Consider the following 17,449-nt stretch of genomic DNA (forward strand, 5'->3'; position numbering starts at 1 on the left):
GTAGACACTGACTGATGATATCTCTACAAAATCTCCGCTGAGTGTGCATAACAACAAGAGAGGCCCAGAACCGGTTAACTCGACGCCATCTTGCCAAAGATCTGGAGCTTGGCTGTGTGCGTGCGACCAGACTCAAGAGAGTGGCCGTTGCCCAAAAGTCGCGCCACAAAACTCTTCCCCCTGTGTGTGTGTGTGTGTGTGTTTGTGCGTGTGTGTGTGCGTGTGTGTGTCCAAACCCGTTTCGCATTCGGCCACAGCCACAAAACTGCAAAAGCTAAAATCTTGTCTGCTGCTCCAACTTCGACTTCGATTTCGACTCTGAATCTGACTCTAACTCTGGCCGAGACTGGCCGCGATCGAGACTGGGTGGCCCAGACGGAGAGGAGAACCCGCCAGTCGAGTCTCCCTGCCAGCGCCAGTCGTTTCTCCATTCCCTCGTTTATTTTGGGCTTTTTCTACTTTTTGGCGGCCTTTTGTTTGTGGCGCGTTTCGTTGAGGCTGCCAGTGGAAGGCTGAGGGAGAGCCCAACAAAGATGTCGAGTCAGAGTTCAGGCGATGAATCACGGCAGTCGCAGGGCATGGATGGGGCCATGCCATCCACATCTACCATCCGCGTCATATCGATTCCCGCTCACTGGCAACGTAGAGCTGTAATTAGCATTCGCTGGGGCGAAAGCCCCCCCTCGGGCGACTCACTCGACTCACTCGACTCCCTTCACTCTTTCTAATGGCGTGGCCAAAACCTCATTAGATTTGGAGCAGTTGGGAGCACAGAGCAAACCGGTTCACAGATTTGGGCAACCAACTGTCCGAGCAGCTGCATTGGGCCCACGACTACCCAAAACTCTGGCCACCAGCTTCGAGCACGAGCCTGTTTTCGCTGCTTAAAATAAGAGCTTGACTGGCTGTACTCATAGGCAAAATCATGCAGAAAGGCTACAGAACTCAGTGCTTGAAGGAGTAAGGATTGAGGCTGAGAGTGGGTTCGAGGAATAGGTGGAAGCCAACAACTATTTACCCACCAATAAGTACTCACTTCCAGCCATGCCTCGAAGCTACTTTCATTCCGCACTTGCCACTTCCCTAATCATTAGCATTAGGTGGGGCAACGGACACACGGGAAAGGGAGAGCAAGATCCCCTTGGAAGTGGACATAGAGGCTGCTTTCGGGCCATCAATCTGATCATATGTAAACGAAATATGACTGCACCTCCCATACGAAATCTGTGGAGCAAGGATGGGCAGAACACGTCAAAGAGGAAAAGGAAGAAAACAGAAGAGGAGGAACAGGCAGACGAGGAAGATTTCCTGTCGCTTTGGGCATTTACAAGCTAATTAATCCCCCCATTGACGATGGCCAATTGACAGAAACACCAAAATAGGAAGTCATTAGAGGGAACCCTCCTCCTCCTCGACTGCTCTTTCTGCTTCCTACTCTGCCTGTCTCTCTCTCTCTGACAAACGGAAGATGTCGCTCTTAGCACGTGCTACCGTTGACTGCTCCACGCCCACCAGCGAGTTGACGCCCCCACACAAACACACACCGAAATGTTGTCCATAATGCAGAGTGCGCCAATTAGGCGGGAAAAACAAAAACTAGAAACCAAAAATCGAATTGGAAATGCTTTATATGACAAGTGTGTGTGTGTGTGTGTGTGTGTGTGTGGGGGTGGGGGTGGCTACCCACGAGTTGCTGCAGCGGAAGTGGAGCGGGGGCAAGGCTTTCGGACACTGTGGGTGGCCAGTGCGTGGGTGAGCGATGCTCAAGTGATGGATCTAATTCTTCACAATTTCAACCATCTATGCTTCAGATATTTCCATGCATCTGAAGCTTCACATCCTTCGATTTATGTGCTAAATTCTGGTCCAAGCAATGTTCTGCGAAGAGCTAACTGCTCATAGTCCACGCTCTGCTCTGTGTTTGATTTATTTCTTCGGAAATTGCCAAAACTTCGATTTCCGTGCGCTTGATTTAACGCTGAGCCATGACTGGCCCGTCTTCGTCTTCGTTTTCGTAGTATTTCAGTTACATAAGCAGCTTAGGGAAGAGCAGAAGAGCAGAAGAACTAGCAACGAAAATAGAAAAGACAAAAGACTTGGGCGACAAACACCAACTGAAGCCCTTGCCCTGCTGCTGCTGTGTTGCACGTTGCTGTGCTGCTGACCACTGGCCGAAATGTGTGTGTTGTGAAAGTTCTTCACACGTTGAAAGAGGGAAAAATATGCCCAAAAGATTTCCCTTGTCAGCAGCCACACTTCGTTGAGTTGGCCACAGCAGTGGAAGTGGAAGTGGCTGTGGCTGTGGCATTGGCTGTGGCAGAAGAGAGCAAAACGAAATTGAACAAATAAATATTTAAACTTTTGATCATAATTTATGCTCAACCTGTTGCTGCTGCTGCTGCTGCTGTGGCTGTGGACATACCCTTGCCAGCTGCGTTGGGGTATTAGCATTTTGATCAGAGAGACAATTGGGAGACAAATCATGATCCAACTTCAGTTGACTGTGTCGCTCGGGGAGAGTATCTTAGGGTGTCGTTGATTTCTGTGGCTGGTCGCTGCCTTTGCTGCTTAGCAACATTGGAAACTGTTCGATTGGCACACAGCTGCGCATATTTGTTACCCCTGCCCACACCCCACTCCGCCATCGCCTGCTGCCACCTGTGTATCAGGCGCAGCATCATTCAAATCGATTAGCATACTAGTTTCTATTAGCTGGAATTTCTGTACAGATACTGGGATATTTCTGAAATTTGAATTATGTCTGTCCCATTTCCGTGCATCGAGTCGAGGCGCTTTTGTCGAGTACTCTCCCCCGCATGAGTGTCTCTTACTGGAGCGTAAAACAATTGCGGCACGTTAGGGTTTCAGTGCTTGTTGCAATGCGCCGACTGACATAATTAAGTTCAAGCGAAAACAGCCACGGAGGAAATTCAATTAAATTAAAGCGAAATGTTTAACGAGACTTGTGACAGCAGCAAACGAGAGAGACAGAGGGGTAGGGAAATGGAGTGAGTTATGGTGAGGTTGCAACATAAGCATTTGGATATTTCCCAGGATAAACAAACACGACACTCGGCGGTGGAAAAAGCGGAAAATGTGCGACTACAGCAGGTACCCCGGCACCACAATGCACGCTGGATTCCCTCACATTGTGCATGGTAGATCCCTCCGTGGCTCAGGCATTATGCTGTCACGCTCACACAAAAAGGAAACAAAGGATCTGCGGTGCCTCCTTCCACTGCGGCAGCCTCGAGTGGTGCACCCGCTGAGTGATGTGGCACACAGCACACAGCATACAGGAAAGGAATGCATGACTGGTGCCATTTCCCATGCCCAAATGCTGCTCCAGTTAGAGTCACAGTCACCGTCATCGTTGTAAATCGCTTTTACTTGGTTTGTGCCTCGCATTTGCACCTTATGTAAGATCCATAAACGAGGCTGAAGCTGAGCCCCATAAATGGTTCGCTTTTCACTTCATGTTTTCCTCTCGCTTTATGCTCCATGCCGGAGTGGGGATAATGGGACTGGTGGGTGGGTATCGTTGAACGTTGGGCGTTTTGTAGGGGGAGTCGAGCCATGACAAGCCCAAACGATTGGGCAAGGGTCGTCTTCAGTTACATGATTCAGCCTGACACATTTGCACATTTGATTGCCTCATGCTGTGGCTGCCTGGAGCAGCCATGTGATCGCTGCTTTAGCTGATTTAACTTCATTTGCATGTTAATTATATGACTTTAGTGCTTCTCCTGCCTCGATGAGCAGCACATGATCCACATTTGCACCTCTGTGTGGCCTGTGCCTCAACCCTGCCTTAACCCTGATCTGCCTTTCCTCCCCTGAGCCCTTTTATTGGGTAAATGTGTGCCCCGTGGTCTGCGCGTTGCGCTTCTTGGAAAATCTTCTCTGATTTATTTAATCACTGCCCGCGCAGCACAGGTACAGTTCTTCCAAATGAAGTTCCCTTTCTCGGGAAAATCTATCCCCCCCGCATGCTGCGTTGCTCGGGGGCAGGGGCAAGCAATTCAAAGTGCGCCCACATCAAATATTATTTCATTTCTGTGGCGTTTCGTTTCTAAATTGTCCACTGCAGGCGCGTTTTAATTTCTACATTTCCCCCGCCAGAGAAATGAGCAAGAACAGAGCCAGAGTGAGTGAGAGCGAGAGGGGGGAGTGAGTGTGTTTGTGTGTGTGTGTGTCAGGGCAAAGGTTGCCGTTGCCGTTGCCGCAGTTGACAGTTAAAAAGATTCGTGAAAATGCTTTTTTTTATGGCCACAGCGGCTGATGGCTTACTCGCACTTGCAGAGCGGCACTTGAACCCCGCTGACCTTTGATGATTTCGGTTCTGGTTCTGGTTCTGATTCTGGGGGTTTTCCCCGCTCTTACCTTGCACGTCTGGAAAAATGCCCCAATGTTGTTTTTGGCATTGAGTGTGGCTGTTGTTGTGGCTGTTGCAGCTTGGACAGTCAATGGTTGTTGTTGCAGCAGCAATTGTTGCTGCTGCTGTTGGGCAGCCAATGGGGCATGCGGCAATGCCGTCTTGATGGCCACCGTATCCATATTGAATGCTCCAAAAAGGGTATTCCCCGTGTTGTGAGATCAGCACATGGTTGCTGCTGCTGCTGCTGCTGTTGTTGTTGTTGTTGTTGCTGCTGTTGTTTTTGCCACTTGCAACTTCCGCAAGAAGAAGCCCGCAAAGGGAAGTGTTGCGACAATCGGCAACCCTTTTGCGCTCACACTTCTTGGGCAACGGCTGCTGCTGCTGCTGTTGCCTCCACTTCTGGTTCTTCTTCTTACGCCTCTGCCACTTTTTTGTTCTTCGCTTTGCACCTGTTTGCGTTCACTTAACTAAACTTTATTCGTGGTGGCTCTCGTTGTTGTTGTTGTGTGTGTGTGTGTGTGTTTGCTGTAGGTGTCGAGGAAAAGCTTAAGTTGTTTTTTTGGAGTTTTCTTGCTTTTAGTGTCACGCAAAACATAGACAAAATGGGAAACACACACAAAAGCGTAGCACTGGCAGTCCAAAAGTATTTCGCTGGATGCTGGACTTTGTTTTTAATAGTTTCATACACAGTTTTTACACACAGTTCAGATGCACACAAAAAAATTATTGTTTCTTTTTTTTTAAGTTTGTATTTTTGAGCTGCGGCAACGGCGACTGCGCAACGGCGTCAACTGAGCGGTAATAACGCAGGCAGCGACCACAATTTCCCCTCGAAGTGGCTCGCAAGCGCGAACGGCAGCTGGCGAGCTGGGACATTCGCTCATTCGCTCTCTCGACTGACACGTTTCGAGCGTTATTTCCCCGTCGAAGCGCATGCGCAAGCGGCAGCTCAAAAGGGAAATTCCTGCCGCTGGCTCACATGACTCTGGGACATTTCAAACATGTTCGAAGTGGGTCTCCAAAAGAGTTGTCTACTTTCGGGTGCTTCGATTTTAGTCAAAGCATTTGGGGCGAGTTTCTAAATTAAAACTTACATTTTACAATGCACATTTTGTCGTTAAAATTTAAAGCAAACACCTTTCAATTAGCTCCAGTTGTAATTTTTCAATTTTTGTAGACTGAAATCTTCAACCACTCGCTGAGAAAATAACCCATCAGCCCCAAGCCGGGCAATTTACTCTCTCAAGCATATCTCTCGCGCAGCCTTCTTTGGTGCCAAGTTCGAGCGCGAACTAACAAAAAGGGAATTTTACTCTCTCAAACGTGTCGCCGCGCTCGCGCTCTCTTCGAACTTGCTTGTCTTTGCCAGAGCTTGGAGCTTAGGGGCCACAGCTTGACGCAAACTTGGGCGAAAAACCAGAAATCTCCCAGCACTGCTTGCTGCAGACAGAGTCGCTTCACACAAAATGGCGGCCGTTAAGATCAGCATAGAAAACAGAGAAGTACGTAAATGAGAAAAAAGGTACAAAAGCGAACGGAGAAAAACACGTTTACGGGCTTAACGAGTTTTGCTGTTCCAAAACTCAACGTGCAACAGCAGCAACAGCAGCAGCAGCAGCCCAAAAAGGTAGAAAATCAAGAGAAACGCGAAAACAACAACAACAAAATATTGTTATTGAGGTTGCCAAAGTGGGATGGCGGAGCAGAGGGGTTGGCTGCGGGGGGGAGACAGGTAGCGCGGGGGCAGATCATGATGTGTTTTTTTCTCTCCCTCTCGTTGGGTTCTGCTGCTGCTGCTGCCACAATGGTCGTGATGGGGGCCCACTGTAGACCTGGAGGCTGCTGCTGCTGCTTCGTTTTCGTTTGATGCTTTTTCATCTCTGCCTCTGCATCTTCTTCATTGCCCGATCTTCTGCTGCTTTATCTTCTTATTGGGTTTTGTTTCGTTGTTGTTTTTTCATGGCCCATTAGGCTGCATTGGCGCGGCTTTTGTTTTGGGGGCCAGTTTCTACACTGGGTGCCTGCCCTGCCCTGCCCTGCCCTGCCCTGCTCTGCCTCATAATTTCCCTCTCTCGTACCTCGTACCTCGTACCCCTTCCCTTTTGCGAGAAATCATTGTTTATGTGGCACTCGAGGCGGTCAGGAGAATTTCGCGCCAAAAGCCACAGAAGCCAAGCCAAGAAGAGCTGCAAAACGGAGCTGGAGCGGGGGCTATAGCTGGGTAGATGAGCATCCAAGCAGCTTATCATTAAACAAAAGAGAAGCGCAGACTGGGCTCAGGGTTTGCTGCTCCACCTCTGAACCGAGCATCAATATTACCCCTTTTCCTCTCCCTCTCCCCTGCACCGTTTACCCCATAACAGCCACGAACTGCCTTCAGGGAGAGATTTTGCTTTGTTTGAAACTGAAGAATTAAGCAGTTTGTAGGACTCAACGCAAGGTCTGGCAATTATCATAATTTTTCACAATTTTTCTACATTTTTTGTTGCTTGGAGAACTGCCAGCAAATTGGCAGTTGCATGCCACACACATTCTTGCATACTTTTCGATTAGCTTATTAAATTGAGCTGCATGTTCGGCAGTTGTGGATTTGCACTTGTCGCCACCTCCCTGAGTGACTGCCACATGCCTTCACCACCCCCTTCACCTCCCTTCCCAGAGGTAGAGGTTTGTAGCTGATAATTTGCAATTTTGCCTGCTTCATGCTGCTGCAATAAGCCAAACAGCTCATTATGCGGTGGCCATAGCTGGGCGCAGTGGGGGCGTGGCCTGGCCAGTTAGTGGAAGGTCGCCCCAAGCATTGCCCAACGCATTGGCCAACAAAGTTGATCCACATCAAGCGGTTGGGCAATTGCAAACGCAATGGCAATGGATAGCCCAACAGGAGCAGAACCCATTGCCAATCTTTCCCCGCCGATGAATCCCCAGTTTGAGTGCCATTTGCAGAATGGAAGCAGCTGCTTTTGCAGGATCGACGCTCGAAGGAGTTACTTTGCAGCTGAAACTCGCAGCTAAAAACTGAAAACTGAAGCCTGAAACACTTAAAACTGAAAGAGCCGAACGAGAAACACCGAAAAAGGGGCAGGGCAGCTGGCTTTCAGTTCGAAAAACTTTCAAAAGCTGATGGCGAACCTTGGATCGTGGCTTGGCTTAGAACTTGGCTGTCAGCCAATTTATGTGCACAAATTAACAAGCCAAGAGGAGAGCGAGAGAGAAGAGAAGAAAGAAAGGGTACAGCACAGGAGAGAGAGAAAGAAAAACGGCAGCAGAAAGGCAATCAGAAGGCTGCCACATAAATTTATGAGCCGCGTCAGGCCAAATCCCCAACTGTGGCCGGCCAAGGAGTCCGCGATAAAGCTCCCCAAGGGGCAGCAGCAGCAGCAGCAGGCAAGGGAGAGAGCGGAGAGAGAGGCAAGTGGCAGGGACAGGCGCGTGCTGTGCCATAAAAGGGGTAGGGGTAGGGGTAGGGATCAGCAAAACATGAAACCGGGAAAAGGAGCGGAGCCAAACGCCAACATAAACTGGTTCTCTGTTTTCTGTTGTTCTGCAAACTGCAACTGCAACTGCACTTCCAACTTCAACTTCAACTTCAACGCGAACTCTGAGTGCGAGTGCCCCTCCTGCCCTGCCACTGCCCCCACACCATAGATCCTGCTGCTGCTCCTTGGCTAAATTTAGCACGAGCCGCGGCAAAAAGACATCAAGCTCAGCTGGCTGGAAGGGCCTGAGCCATCGTCTCTCCAAGTCTCCCAAATAGTCGCTTGGACTTTGTACGCTGGCTGGCAGCTCTTTTCCTCCTTTTTTGCTTTGCTTTGTTTTGGTTTTTTTTTCCTGCCTGTTCTGTTGACTGTTTGCTGTCTGATGTCTGATGTTGATTGTTGTTCTGATACCCTGCCCAGTGGGTGCTTTGATTTGTAGGGAAGATAATTTGCAACGAGAGGAGCACTGCACAGCCCTCGGCAGAACATTTCTTTGCTTTCATTCTCAAGGGATAGGCTGTTGGAGAACTCTTTGAGCTAAGTTTTGGTTTGGTTTCTAGATACGAAAGTATATCCCAAGTTTCGGCTATCTGAGGCAAGTCTTCTTTTGGCTTTTCCTTTCCTGTTTTGTAGCTGTTTACGCGCCAGTTTCCATCCAACAGACACAACATGGAGGCATGATGGATGGCTATGTGGACACTGGACACTGTCCGCTGAGGGTTGCCTCAGCCATGAGGCAATGCATTTTCACCAAAAGCCTTTACTTTTGAGTAAAGATTAGAACTGTTTGTTCATTGCATTTTTAGATTGTTTTCCTGTTGGTCAAATTGGAACATTTTATCTGCCTTTTGGTTTGCGTTCTTCTCAATGTTTGCTCTCAAACATTTGCTGCTTCGAGGAAGTCAAGGAGCAACCCTCTTTGGCAGAGTTCTGCCCAAAAGCAGTCTGTGCCTTGTTCGGCCAGTCGCCAAGACTCGCGCCTCGATTTGGCTGTGATCGTATTGGGATTTGGTTTGTTTGTTCGCCGCGACTTCGGCTGCGGCTTGGCTAAGGCATCGGCTATGGCATGAAGAAACTATAAAGGAGATCTCGTCGGTGGCAGAGTTATTCGCTACTTTCCCCAATTTTCAGTGCTCGTGTGCTTGTCAATGCGGAAGGTTACAGCGAGAGCCCTTTCACTCGCATTTTTCACTCGCAAGTTTCCCTAGTTTTTGCCGACGAGACCTCCTTTATAGTTGCTTCATGGGCTATGGCTTCGACATCGTCTTCGTCTTCGGCTTCGTCTTAGGCTCCCTCCCCTGAGCTGTGCTGTGCTGTGCTGGGCTGTTCTTTGCTTTTGCTTGGGCATCGCTTTGCTTGTTTGCTTTCGCTTTGGTTTGGCTTTTTGTTTGTGTCTTTTGCTTGCTTGTTGGCTTGTCTATTTGGTCTGGTTTTGGCGCGTGTGCAACTGTACCAAGCTCCACATCGGCACTGCACTCATGTTGCAGCTTAATTGACACAGCAGCAGCAGCAGCATCGATGGCAGCGGCAATTAATAATTGCAACAGGCACAGGCTCATGCTCATTCTCTGCCTTTCTCCTGCTCTGTCCTATGCTCTCCCGCTCCCGCTCCCTCTTCCGCGCTCTCTTTCTCTTCTGCTGTCTGTTTATGTTGCTGCTTCTCTTTCCCCGTAGACCTGGCCTGCCGTCTCTTGTCGCATAAATTGCTGTTGTCATTACGCGCAGCAGCAGCAGCAGCAGCAGCAACAGCAAGGAGTCAATGGCAAATTTATGTTTGACTCGTGCCCAAGCTGGCAACTGAAGCAACAAAAAACTGAACTCGAGTGAAAGATAAGTTAACTGGATAACTGGCTGCTGTCCTGTTTGTGTAGTCATCGTCATCATCATCATAAACAATGATGCCGACTGATTGCCCATGCCCTGTCCTCCCCACCTTTCCGGCAAGATCAGCAAATAACAAAAGGCACGACAGGAGATCTCTCCGAGAGTCATCCCTTCTTTACGCGTCTTGCGGATGATTGCTAATCCGATTGCAGACTAATGCCACATGCTCGAATGCACAAGTGAAGAATGTGATTGATGGCAGCAAAAGGAGTGGCTTTCCAAGGGTTTTATTCCCAGCACAAATGAAGGATAAGTCTTTTTTTGTCTGATCAACCAGAACCCTTGGCATAATCTTCCAGCTAGAATTTATAAAAAGATTTCGTTGCGTTGCGCGACTCAAAGTAATCGAAAACTGAAGCCAACATAATCCCCATTAGGTATGAGCAATGCAACGAGTCTATGGCAAAGAAATCTCTTTTCAAGACTACATTTCGGTAGATAAAAGAATGGAATATGGAATGGAATTTGAGAGGATAAGCCAAAGGGGAAAATCTCTCAAGACACAAGTAATATGAGTAAGAATTGGGAAGAATTCTCTCTCTCTCTTTTTGGAAAGCATTTTGCACTTTCAATTTATTCAAGAATTAGCCAACGACTTTTAATGAACTGAAACACACAACTGCAAACTGACAACCCAATGAAATATTCTGCATAAAAGCGGACCACAAATTAGTGGAGAGGCGGGGAATGCGTTCTTTGGCCTTTCTCCAGGCATGAAGATCTGTCGGAGCAGCCGATCGCCTCGCTAATTACTGCAAAGCTAATCAAAGCTCAATGTGAGTCAATTAAAAGATTGTCCCATAAGCAGCGCCAGCTGCCTGGTTCCGGGCCGTGCCGGGCAGGAATGGGATCCGTGATCGCACTGAGGATCTCCAGCTGGCCCCTTCTCCATGCAATGACAATTGCGACTTGACCAGGAGATAGAGAGAGAGATACTCGGGCGGTGGAGGAGAGGACGGCAGCAGATCGAGGCTGCTTTTGGGTGCAGCTGGTGGACCGGTTTGGCGCGTGCCCAACTCGGTTCCGATCCGATACGAACCGATCCGCTTACTCCCTCTTACATTCCCCTCGCTCTCTGCCTCTGCCTCTGCCTCTGCTCTGCCTCTCCCCCTCTCGCTTTCTTTTTCCTTGCTTATTTTTGCACAAACGAATTAATTAAAGATGATGACGGAGATGCGAAGGGGCCATTAGCATTAACGGACACAGCTGGAACTCCAGCAGGAGAGAGAGAGAGAGAGAGAGAGAGGAAGAAGCAGTGACAGCGCGTGGCAAGATCAGTGTGGCAGCTGCCACATATGTAAGGGGCACTCTCGCCGCTCTAGAAGTACTCCTTGCCGAGTCGAGTGCGCTCGTCCGGCCTGTGCCTGCGATTCGAGACCCCATCCGACTCGTCCATCATGTCCTCGAGCATGCGCTCCTGTCGCGGATTGAGCGCCGCCAAATGGATGTCCCGCGTGGCCCGAAACTTGCCGCAATTGTACAGATGCTCGTTCTCCAAGCGAACATAGTTCCAGATGAAGCGCCTGCTAAATGGGGAAAGTAGGAAAAGAGTCGCAGGCAGGGAGGAGAGAGAGGGGGAGAGTGGGAGTGTGGGCGCCACTCACCGCGTGATCTCCAGGAGACTGGCCAGAGTTCTGGCATTGTAGGGCGTCATGAGTTTGCGATGCTGGAAGGCAAACTCGAGCACCCAGAACCAGCGCAGCAGCAGATTCTCGACGATGACAAAGTAGTAGAAGGACTGCGGATAGACGAGCTTCTCGCGCAGAAAGATGTGCTCCCCCCTGCGGATGCGGAACAGGCCAAAGTCCTTGATCACGTCCCACAGATAGCAGTACACGGTGGACACAACGGAGGCGGCCAGCAGCAGCCACGTGTACGGATTGGCGAAGGTGTGCGCATAGCCACCTGTGGAGAGATGTGGCTAGAGTCCAGCACGATCGGTGGCAGATGGGGACGGGGACTCGCACCATCCGTGCGAACTCGCAGCGTGGAGAAGAGCACCACGAAGAAGGTCGTCGAGTACTTGCCGGAGTTGAGCAGATACGTGATGGACTTGGACCCACTGTCGCGGAAACGTCGCAGGCATTGCGCGAGGCGGAACCAGGCGGGCAGGCAGCACATGATCGGCACCAGGACATCCGTGGTGAGGTATGGCGGCACCTCGCCCGCCCGCAGCCAGGAGGTGGCGTAGAAGCGCACAATGTAGTAGTGGTCCAGCAGGCAGGTGACCAGCGAGTTGAGCTGATCGCCCATCCAGAAGTCCGCAAAGCCCACGTAGTGCAGCGGCGCGGTCATCACGCGTCCCAGCAGCCGCATTGTCCACCAGCGCGCTGGCCAGTTCATGATCGGCAGGGGGATGACCAGCAGCAGCAGCATGATGAGGATCAGCGCCAGTGGAAAGACAAACGGATCCTGCACGTTCAACGGGCTGTGGTAGAGGAAGCCCAGCATCGAGAGTGTCCACAGGATGCCGAAGGTGCAGGCAATCTCCAGGAACGTGGCCGGCTGCAGGTGACTGCGCGGATCTATCTCGAAGATCAGCACATGGTTGACGCCCGAGCGCTGCCAGCCGGTCACATTGGCGGCCATAAAGAAGTTGAAGATGACCCAGGTGAAGGGTCCGCGGTAGAGGCTCATAAATGCCAAAATGTTGGCCTGCAACGGCGGTCGCCTCCAGTCTGGGAAGAGCATGAGATTTAGCATGAGCGAGGGGGAGGCCCCAACTAATGATGACCTACAGCTGATCGCAGTCGCCAGGAAGAGCATCAGAAACATGCCGAGGGCTAGGCCCGCCCGGAAGACCATCTGCGCAGGCGTGGGCTGACCCAGGGGTGGCACTCGCAACTTGTTCATGGCTCGGGATCGATCCCCACCTGCCAGATAGAACGTGTACAGATCCTCCACCTCCAGGACCATGCGCTGCAGCGATCGCTGATCGGTGAAGGGCGCCTGCGCCACGTGGCGCTCGAACCAGGCCGCACCCGAGGAGGATCTCAGATTCTTGTCGTACTTCTTGCATATCTTGCGGAAGCCCGTCTCGTTGAGCGACTGAAAATTCTGGATCAGCACGAGGCTCAGATAGAACTCGCTGTAGGCCGTGCGCAGCTGCCGCTGGGACATCAGCTTACGGCTGCCGAAGGTGTTGACCGGACCCGGGCGTGCCTGTTCCGTTCGCTGCGAGATCAGCGACATGCCACTGGCCGTATGGCCCGGCACCCGGGCAGAGGCCAGCAGCTGGAGCTTGAGTGTGGCATGCTTCCGGCGTGCCTCCGCCAGCTTCTCCATGAAGAAGTTATTGACGCGATCCAGCTCGTTCTGGCACTCGGAGAAGAAGGCCTCCTCGAAGGCCTTGTAGTAGGCCTCCGCCGCGTAGGCATGCGACGAGTCCGATGTGTGCGCGCCGTCCACGCCCTGCTTGATCATCGTCTTCAGATCCTGCAGATTACAGCATGGAGGGAATATTCTTTGTGGGGTACAGAACTGCCGCTCACCGAATAGCGCATGTACTGCTGCCGCCACTCGATGGTCAGATGCGTCTCAAAGGTTTTTCCAAACTTCATCTCGGGGGGCGCGTGCCCCACAAGCGGCGCTGTTGGCGTCCCAGCTCAATGCCCGGTGCTAGCTGAGACAGTTCAGTGTCGTCAGGGGCTGCCAATTTTGACATTCTTCTCCACACCAACTTAACTTTCCACATTTAGCTATGACGACGAGTCTTGCCTTCAACGACTTTTCCCCGGTTGAATGTTTCCCTGTGCCATGCCAGGAGCACATTCACTCACTCTGCTTCACTCTGCTGCGTTCTCCTGGGTAGACAGACCACCTCCGATCGTGAGTCACTTCCTCGATCGCATTATGTGTGTGTTCACACGCTGTGCAAATTGTTTCTTCGCTCTTCCTGTCCAGGTCAGCTGTCGCTGACTCAGAGAGTGCCACTATCCGCTCCGCTCTGCTCCGCTCCGCGCGGGTTCCCGTTGGCTGAACCAAATTTGTTGTAACAAACAGAAAGCCAGCCAAGGCGGTAGTGATAACGATCGCGCACCCATCAGTAGTTGCTGATTAAAAATCGCCAGTAAAAAAGTCCACAAAGAAAAAGAGCCAAAAAATTTAAAAAAAAAAAGATTGGGCTCGTCCGGGAGTTGAACCCGGGACCTCTCGCACCCGAAGCGAGAATCATACCACTAGACCAACGAGCCTATATATTTGGGCTCCGAAAATATGAGAATATTGATGAATACCCCCTGGGGGAAATGGGCCAGGCTAATTGAAACGATTACACCATTGCGAATATTAATTATAATTGTGTAATTGTGTGAAAAATTTGCTAAAAATATTTCAATATTTTACTGCAGTAACCATAAATATTTCCCATTGCACAAGAATCGATCAATTGCTGGCATTATCTAAAAATAGTTGAGCGCTTTTCTGCAATTGCAATTAATAATTATTGTTAATATAAATCTACATGCTGCTATGTAGCGGTTGGCCCTACTAATAACAATGATCGACGAATGATTGAGAGAATCGACAGGCAAATGCCAAAGTGGCGATTCGCCAAACAGCGCAAAAGGCAAAGAATTCTCCACACTTTTGGGTCTTCCGAGGGCCACTCGACGGTGACGATGATGACGGCGACGCTGACGTCGCGACGTGTGTGATCAGCCACCTACGACAAAGTCCCGCTACTCCGAGCAGCACTCACCGCAAAAAGAGAACAAAAGCTGCAAAGACAGAGAGAGAGAGAGAGAGAGAGAGAGAGCGGACTGGCAGCAGGTAGAAAGCAAAGCAGCAAAAAGGGTTACAGCGACCACTCTCAAAAGCTTTGCGAGAGCTTTGCCAGATTGCCTGCAGGAAGAATGTATGGCCCCAGTCCAGCCACTGAGCAATTAATTGAAAAAACAATTTGTAAATGTTTAACCTGAAGCCTTTATAAATCTTAATACACTCGAATTGAGGTCACAGGGTTGCGCCCCCTTGTGACGCGGAATTTCGAATTTGAAATTCGAATAATTAATTAGCGGCCGGGGCGAGGCCTGGAGCTAGACAAATTCGTTTGGCCGCATAAATGATTGAATGATGGTTGGAAGTTCAGGGTAGGGTAGGGTAGGCGTTTGCTGTTACCCTGTAAATGACGCAGAGACCCGACCCCTACCCGCTCTCTTTGCTGCAGGCAATTTGTATTTGTATTATTAAACTTTAAAAACTTTCTTTTATTTAAAATACAAATACAAAATTAATTATTATTATAAAAATTAATTTTTGCTTTAAATATTCTGCGAAATTCCATTAAAAAATGTTACACCACAGACTAATATTTATTTTTGTTTTGAGCTTTCCCTACAAACATTCTCCACATGCAAATCTCACTCTTGAGCCATCAGGCAGTACGAAAATGTCAAACCCTTGCACAAAATCTAGCCTGACAATCAGGTTTGGCAAAGACTTCTTCTCCTTATCCACAGAAGGGGGCAATTTTTGCAATCAATCAATTAGAGGGGAAGATCACTTCCTTCTGGCATTGTGTGGCGCCGAAAACGGAAGCAGCTCAGCGACGAGGAGGAGCAAGGAACAAGAACATCCGACTGGAGAGAGAGAGAGAGATGGCAGATAGATGGTCAGGCTGGGCTGGGCTGGGCTTAAAGTGCGCTGCCCCCTGGCTGGCAGCCACCTATGGCCAACTTCCGTTTTGATTGATACAACTGCAAATTAGCAATTGGCCATTGGCCCGAGGCCAGTGCTGACAATGGGAGATTGGTCTTGGATCTCGTCACCGTCACCGTCACCACAATCACTGCTAGAACCCAGGCTCTTGTGCAACTTCCGTGCTCCACTTGTGCTGCAGTGCACCACTTGCTGGAAATTGGTGGAAATTATGGCATCGCTCATATATATAATTAGAAATGTCAGTGCCTCGGCAATTGGCATGCGTAATTGGCTAATTGAATCCAATTGCCTGTCATGGCTATCGACCGATGGATCGGATCGGATCGGATCGCTGGCTGTGTGGATGGATGGATGGAGCCCACATCCGATCCGCAGCAAAACATCATTCATCTTGCTTGGGAGAGCAGACGCGACACATCTTATCCTCATTAATCATTTGATTTCCCTCCAAACACACAAAAAAACATTCCCATAAGCATCTTAGCGCGAATCCCTTTTACCCTCTCTCCCTGTGCCCCTCCCAGGGTGGTCCACTGCTGCTGTCTGTGGGTGGCTTGTGGCCAGAATGCTGGCTAATGGAGAGACCGCACATCAAAGTTTTCCCAAATTTCCCAGGCCACACGCAACACACACACACACACGAAGAGCAGCGCCAGCAGGGAAACACAGCCTCCGGGGCATGCAGCAACAAGTGTCTAGCCTGGCCGCGTTCCACCACCGAAATTCCAGCTGGAATGTGGAGCAGTGGAAGCCCAGAAGCTGGCCAAATATGTTCAATCAGCTGCCATTTATTCCTGCGATTTATTCCTAAAACTTTTGCTGTTTCAAGTTGATAAATAACAAGAAAGAAAAGAAAGTCCCACTGCCGCAAAGTGTCTTTAAACATTAATTTTTGTGCTCAAATTGTTTGCCACATTGGACACATTTTGACAGTTTCTAAGCCACTGTGCAATGCCGAAACCTGTTTAGTTTTTGTTTTATTATTATGCCGCACAAATAAGTCCAAACACCAAATAGAAATTGATGTAGAAATGGAAAATGGAAAATCGCCAAAGAGCCGCAAAAATAAAATTGGTGTAAGCCAAAAATACCCCAAAAAGGTACAGGAAATGGGCATTCTTTGGGGTACTCCGGCAATAGCAAATAGCAATAACCATTACGATTACCACCGGCACACAAACAACAGCAAAACACGAGAGAAAAAGAAACCAAAACAAAATTAAATATAAAAGAGAATTTCTAATCTTGCCGACGTTGGCCGCTTTCACCTTTTTCTGGCTCGATCTTTGGGTCTGAGTGTGATTTTTGGGTCTCGAAGTTGTCCGAGTTCCGACGCTGACCACGGAAATGTATGTAAATGTAAACGTAAATGTAAATGCCGTGTAAATACAAAGCGGCGAGCGGACTAATTGAAAATGCAACATGAATGGTGCAACGGAAGTGTAGCGCGACTTTCAAACCCAAACCAACCAATCAATCCAATTCGAAATGAATCGAAACAATTTTGGTTGCCTGGTGATTGATTGTGTCTCAATTAGAGGCAAATTGCCTCTGCCCCAAGCACCAAGCCCCAAGCCCCACGGCAGCAAGCTGCAACAAAGCGAACACCACACAAAAATCCCTAATGAGAGAGCATAATAATGGGCATGGGGATGGGCATACAAACTCAATCGATCGGCTAATGAGAAACCCAGTGATGTGAATTTGTGTACAGAAAGATGGGACACTGAATGCAAAAATTGTTGCGCAACAAAGAAAAGAGATGGCAAAAGGCGAGTGAAAAATACAATTGAAGCGTCAAAAATCGCAGGAAAATCAGAATGAAAAATCTATTGAGAATATTCCGATAAAGGATAATCAAAAGCTTGAAACTCTTGGCGGAAACTCTTCTTGTCTCATTTCCATTTCATATTCATCCGCTTGAAAGCCTCTTTGGCTGGTGGTCATCTTTTTATAGATGCTGGGACACAGTACTCGGTCGGGGTCCATTGCGGTTATTGCTCATTTCTGTTCACAACTTGGCAATGTCTCAGCTAAAACAAAAAAA

The 17,449-nt window shown here is 49.4% G+C and overlaps 2 protein-coding genes and 1 non-coding gene across 6 annotated transcripts in view; all 3 read right to left on the minus strand.

Moving 5' to 3' along the window:
- LOC117903439 (hormone receptor 4) overlaps nt 1-17,449 on the minus strand; it is a 49,349-nt gene that overhangs the window by 17,322 nt on the left and 14,578 nt on the right. The window contains exon 1 of one of the 2 annotated variants that reach the window (XM_034815466.1): nt 4,384-4,763. The exons of the other annotated variant lie outside the window; for it this stretch is intronic. Within the exon in view, the coding sequence (XP_034671357.1) occupies nt 4,384-4,557 (174 nt within the window). The 5' untranslated portion in view covers nt 4,558-4,763. Of the gene's footprint in view, nt 1-4,383; nt 4,764-17,449 lie in introns of those variants that run through there. 2 annotated transcript variants of the gene reach the window in all.
- Nucleotides 10,621-13,402, minus strand: LOC117903441 (xenotropic and polytropic retrovirus receptor 1). Of its 3 annotated transcripts, none has more exons than XM_034815468.1 (5): nt 13,233-13,402; nt 12,480-13,176; nt 11,709-12,419; nt 11,346-11,646; nt 10,621-11,267 (listed from the first exon to the last, which is right to left on the minus strand). In XM_034815468.1, exons 1-5 carry the CDS (start codon nt 13,299-13,301, stop codon nt 11,060-11,062), a joined length of 1,986 nt encoding a protein of 661 aa, XP_034671359.1. In that variant the 5' UTR covers nt 13,302-13,402; the 3' UTR covers nt 10,621-11,059. The 3 variants fall into 3 exon arrangements, with proteins under 3 accessions (XP_034671359.1, XP_034671360.1, XP_034671361.1); XM_034815469.1 differs by having other exon boundaries at nt 10,623-11,264; XM_034815470.1 differs by having other exon boundaries at nt 11,188-11,266; nt 11,343-11,646.
- Nucleotides 13,863-13,934, minus strand: Trnap-cgg. The gene has a single exon. It is a non-coding gene; the product is annotated as a tRNA-Pro (tRNA).

Source organism: Drosophila subobscura, chromosome A, assembly GCF_008121235.1.
Source record: "Drosophila subobscura isolate 14011-0131.10 chromosome A, UCBerk_Dsub_1.0, whole genome shotgun sequence".
Taxonomy (NCBI): Eukaryota; Metazoa; Arthropoda; class Insecta; order Diptera; family Drosophilidae; genus Drosophila; species Drosophila subobscura.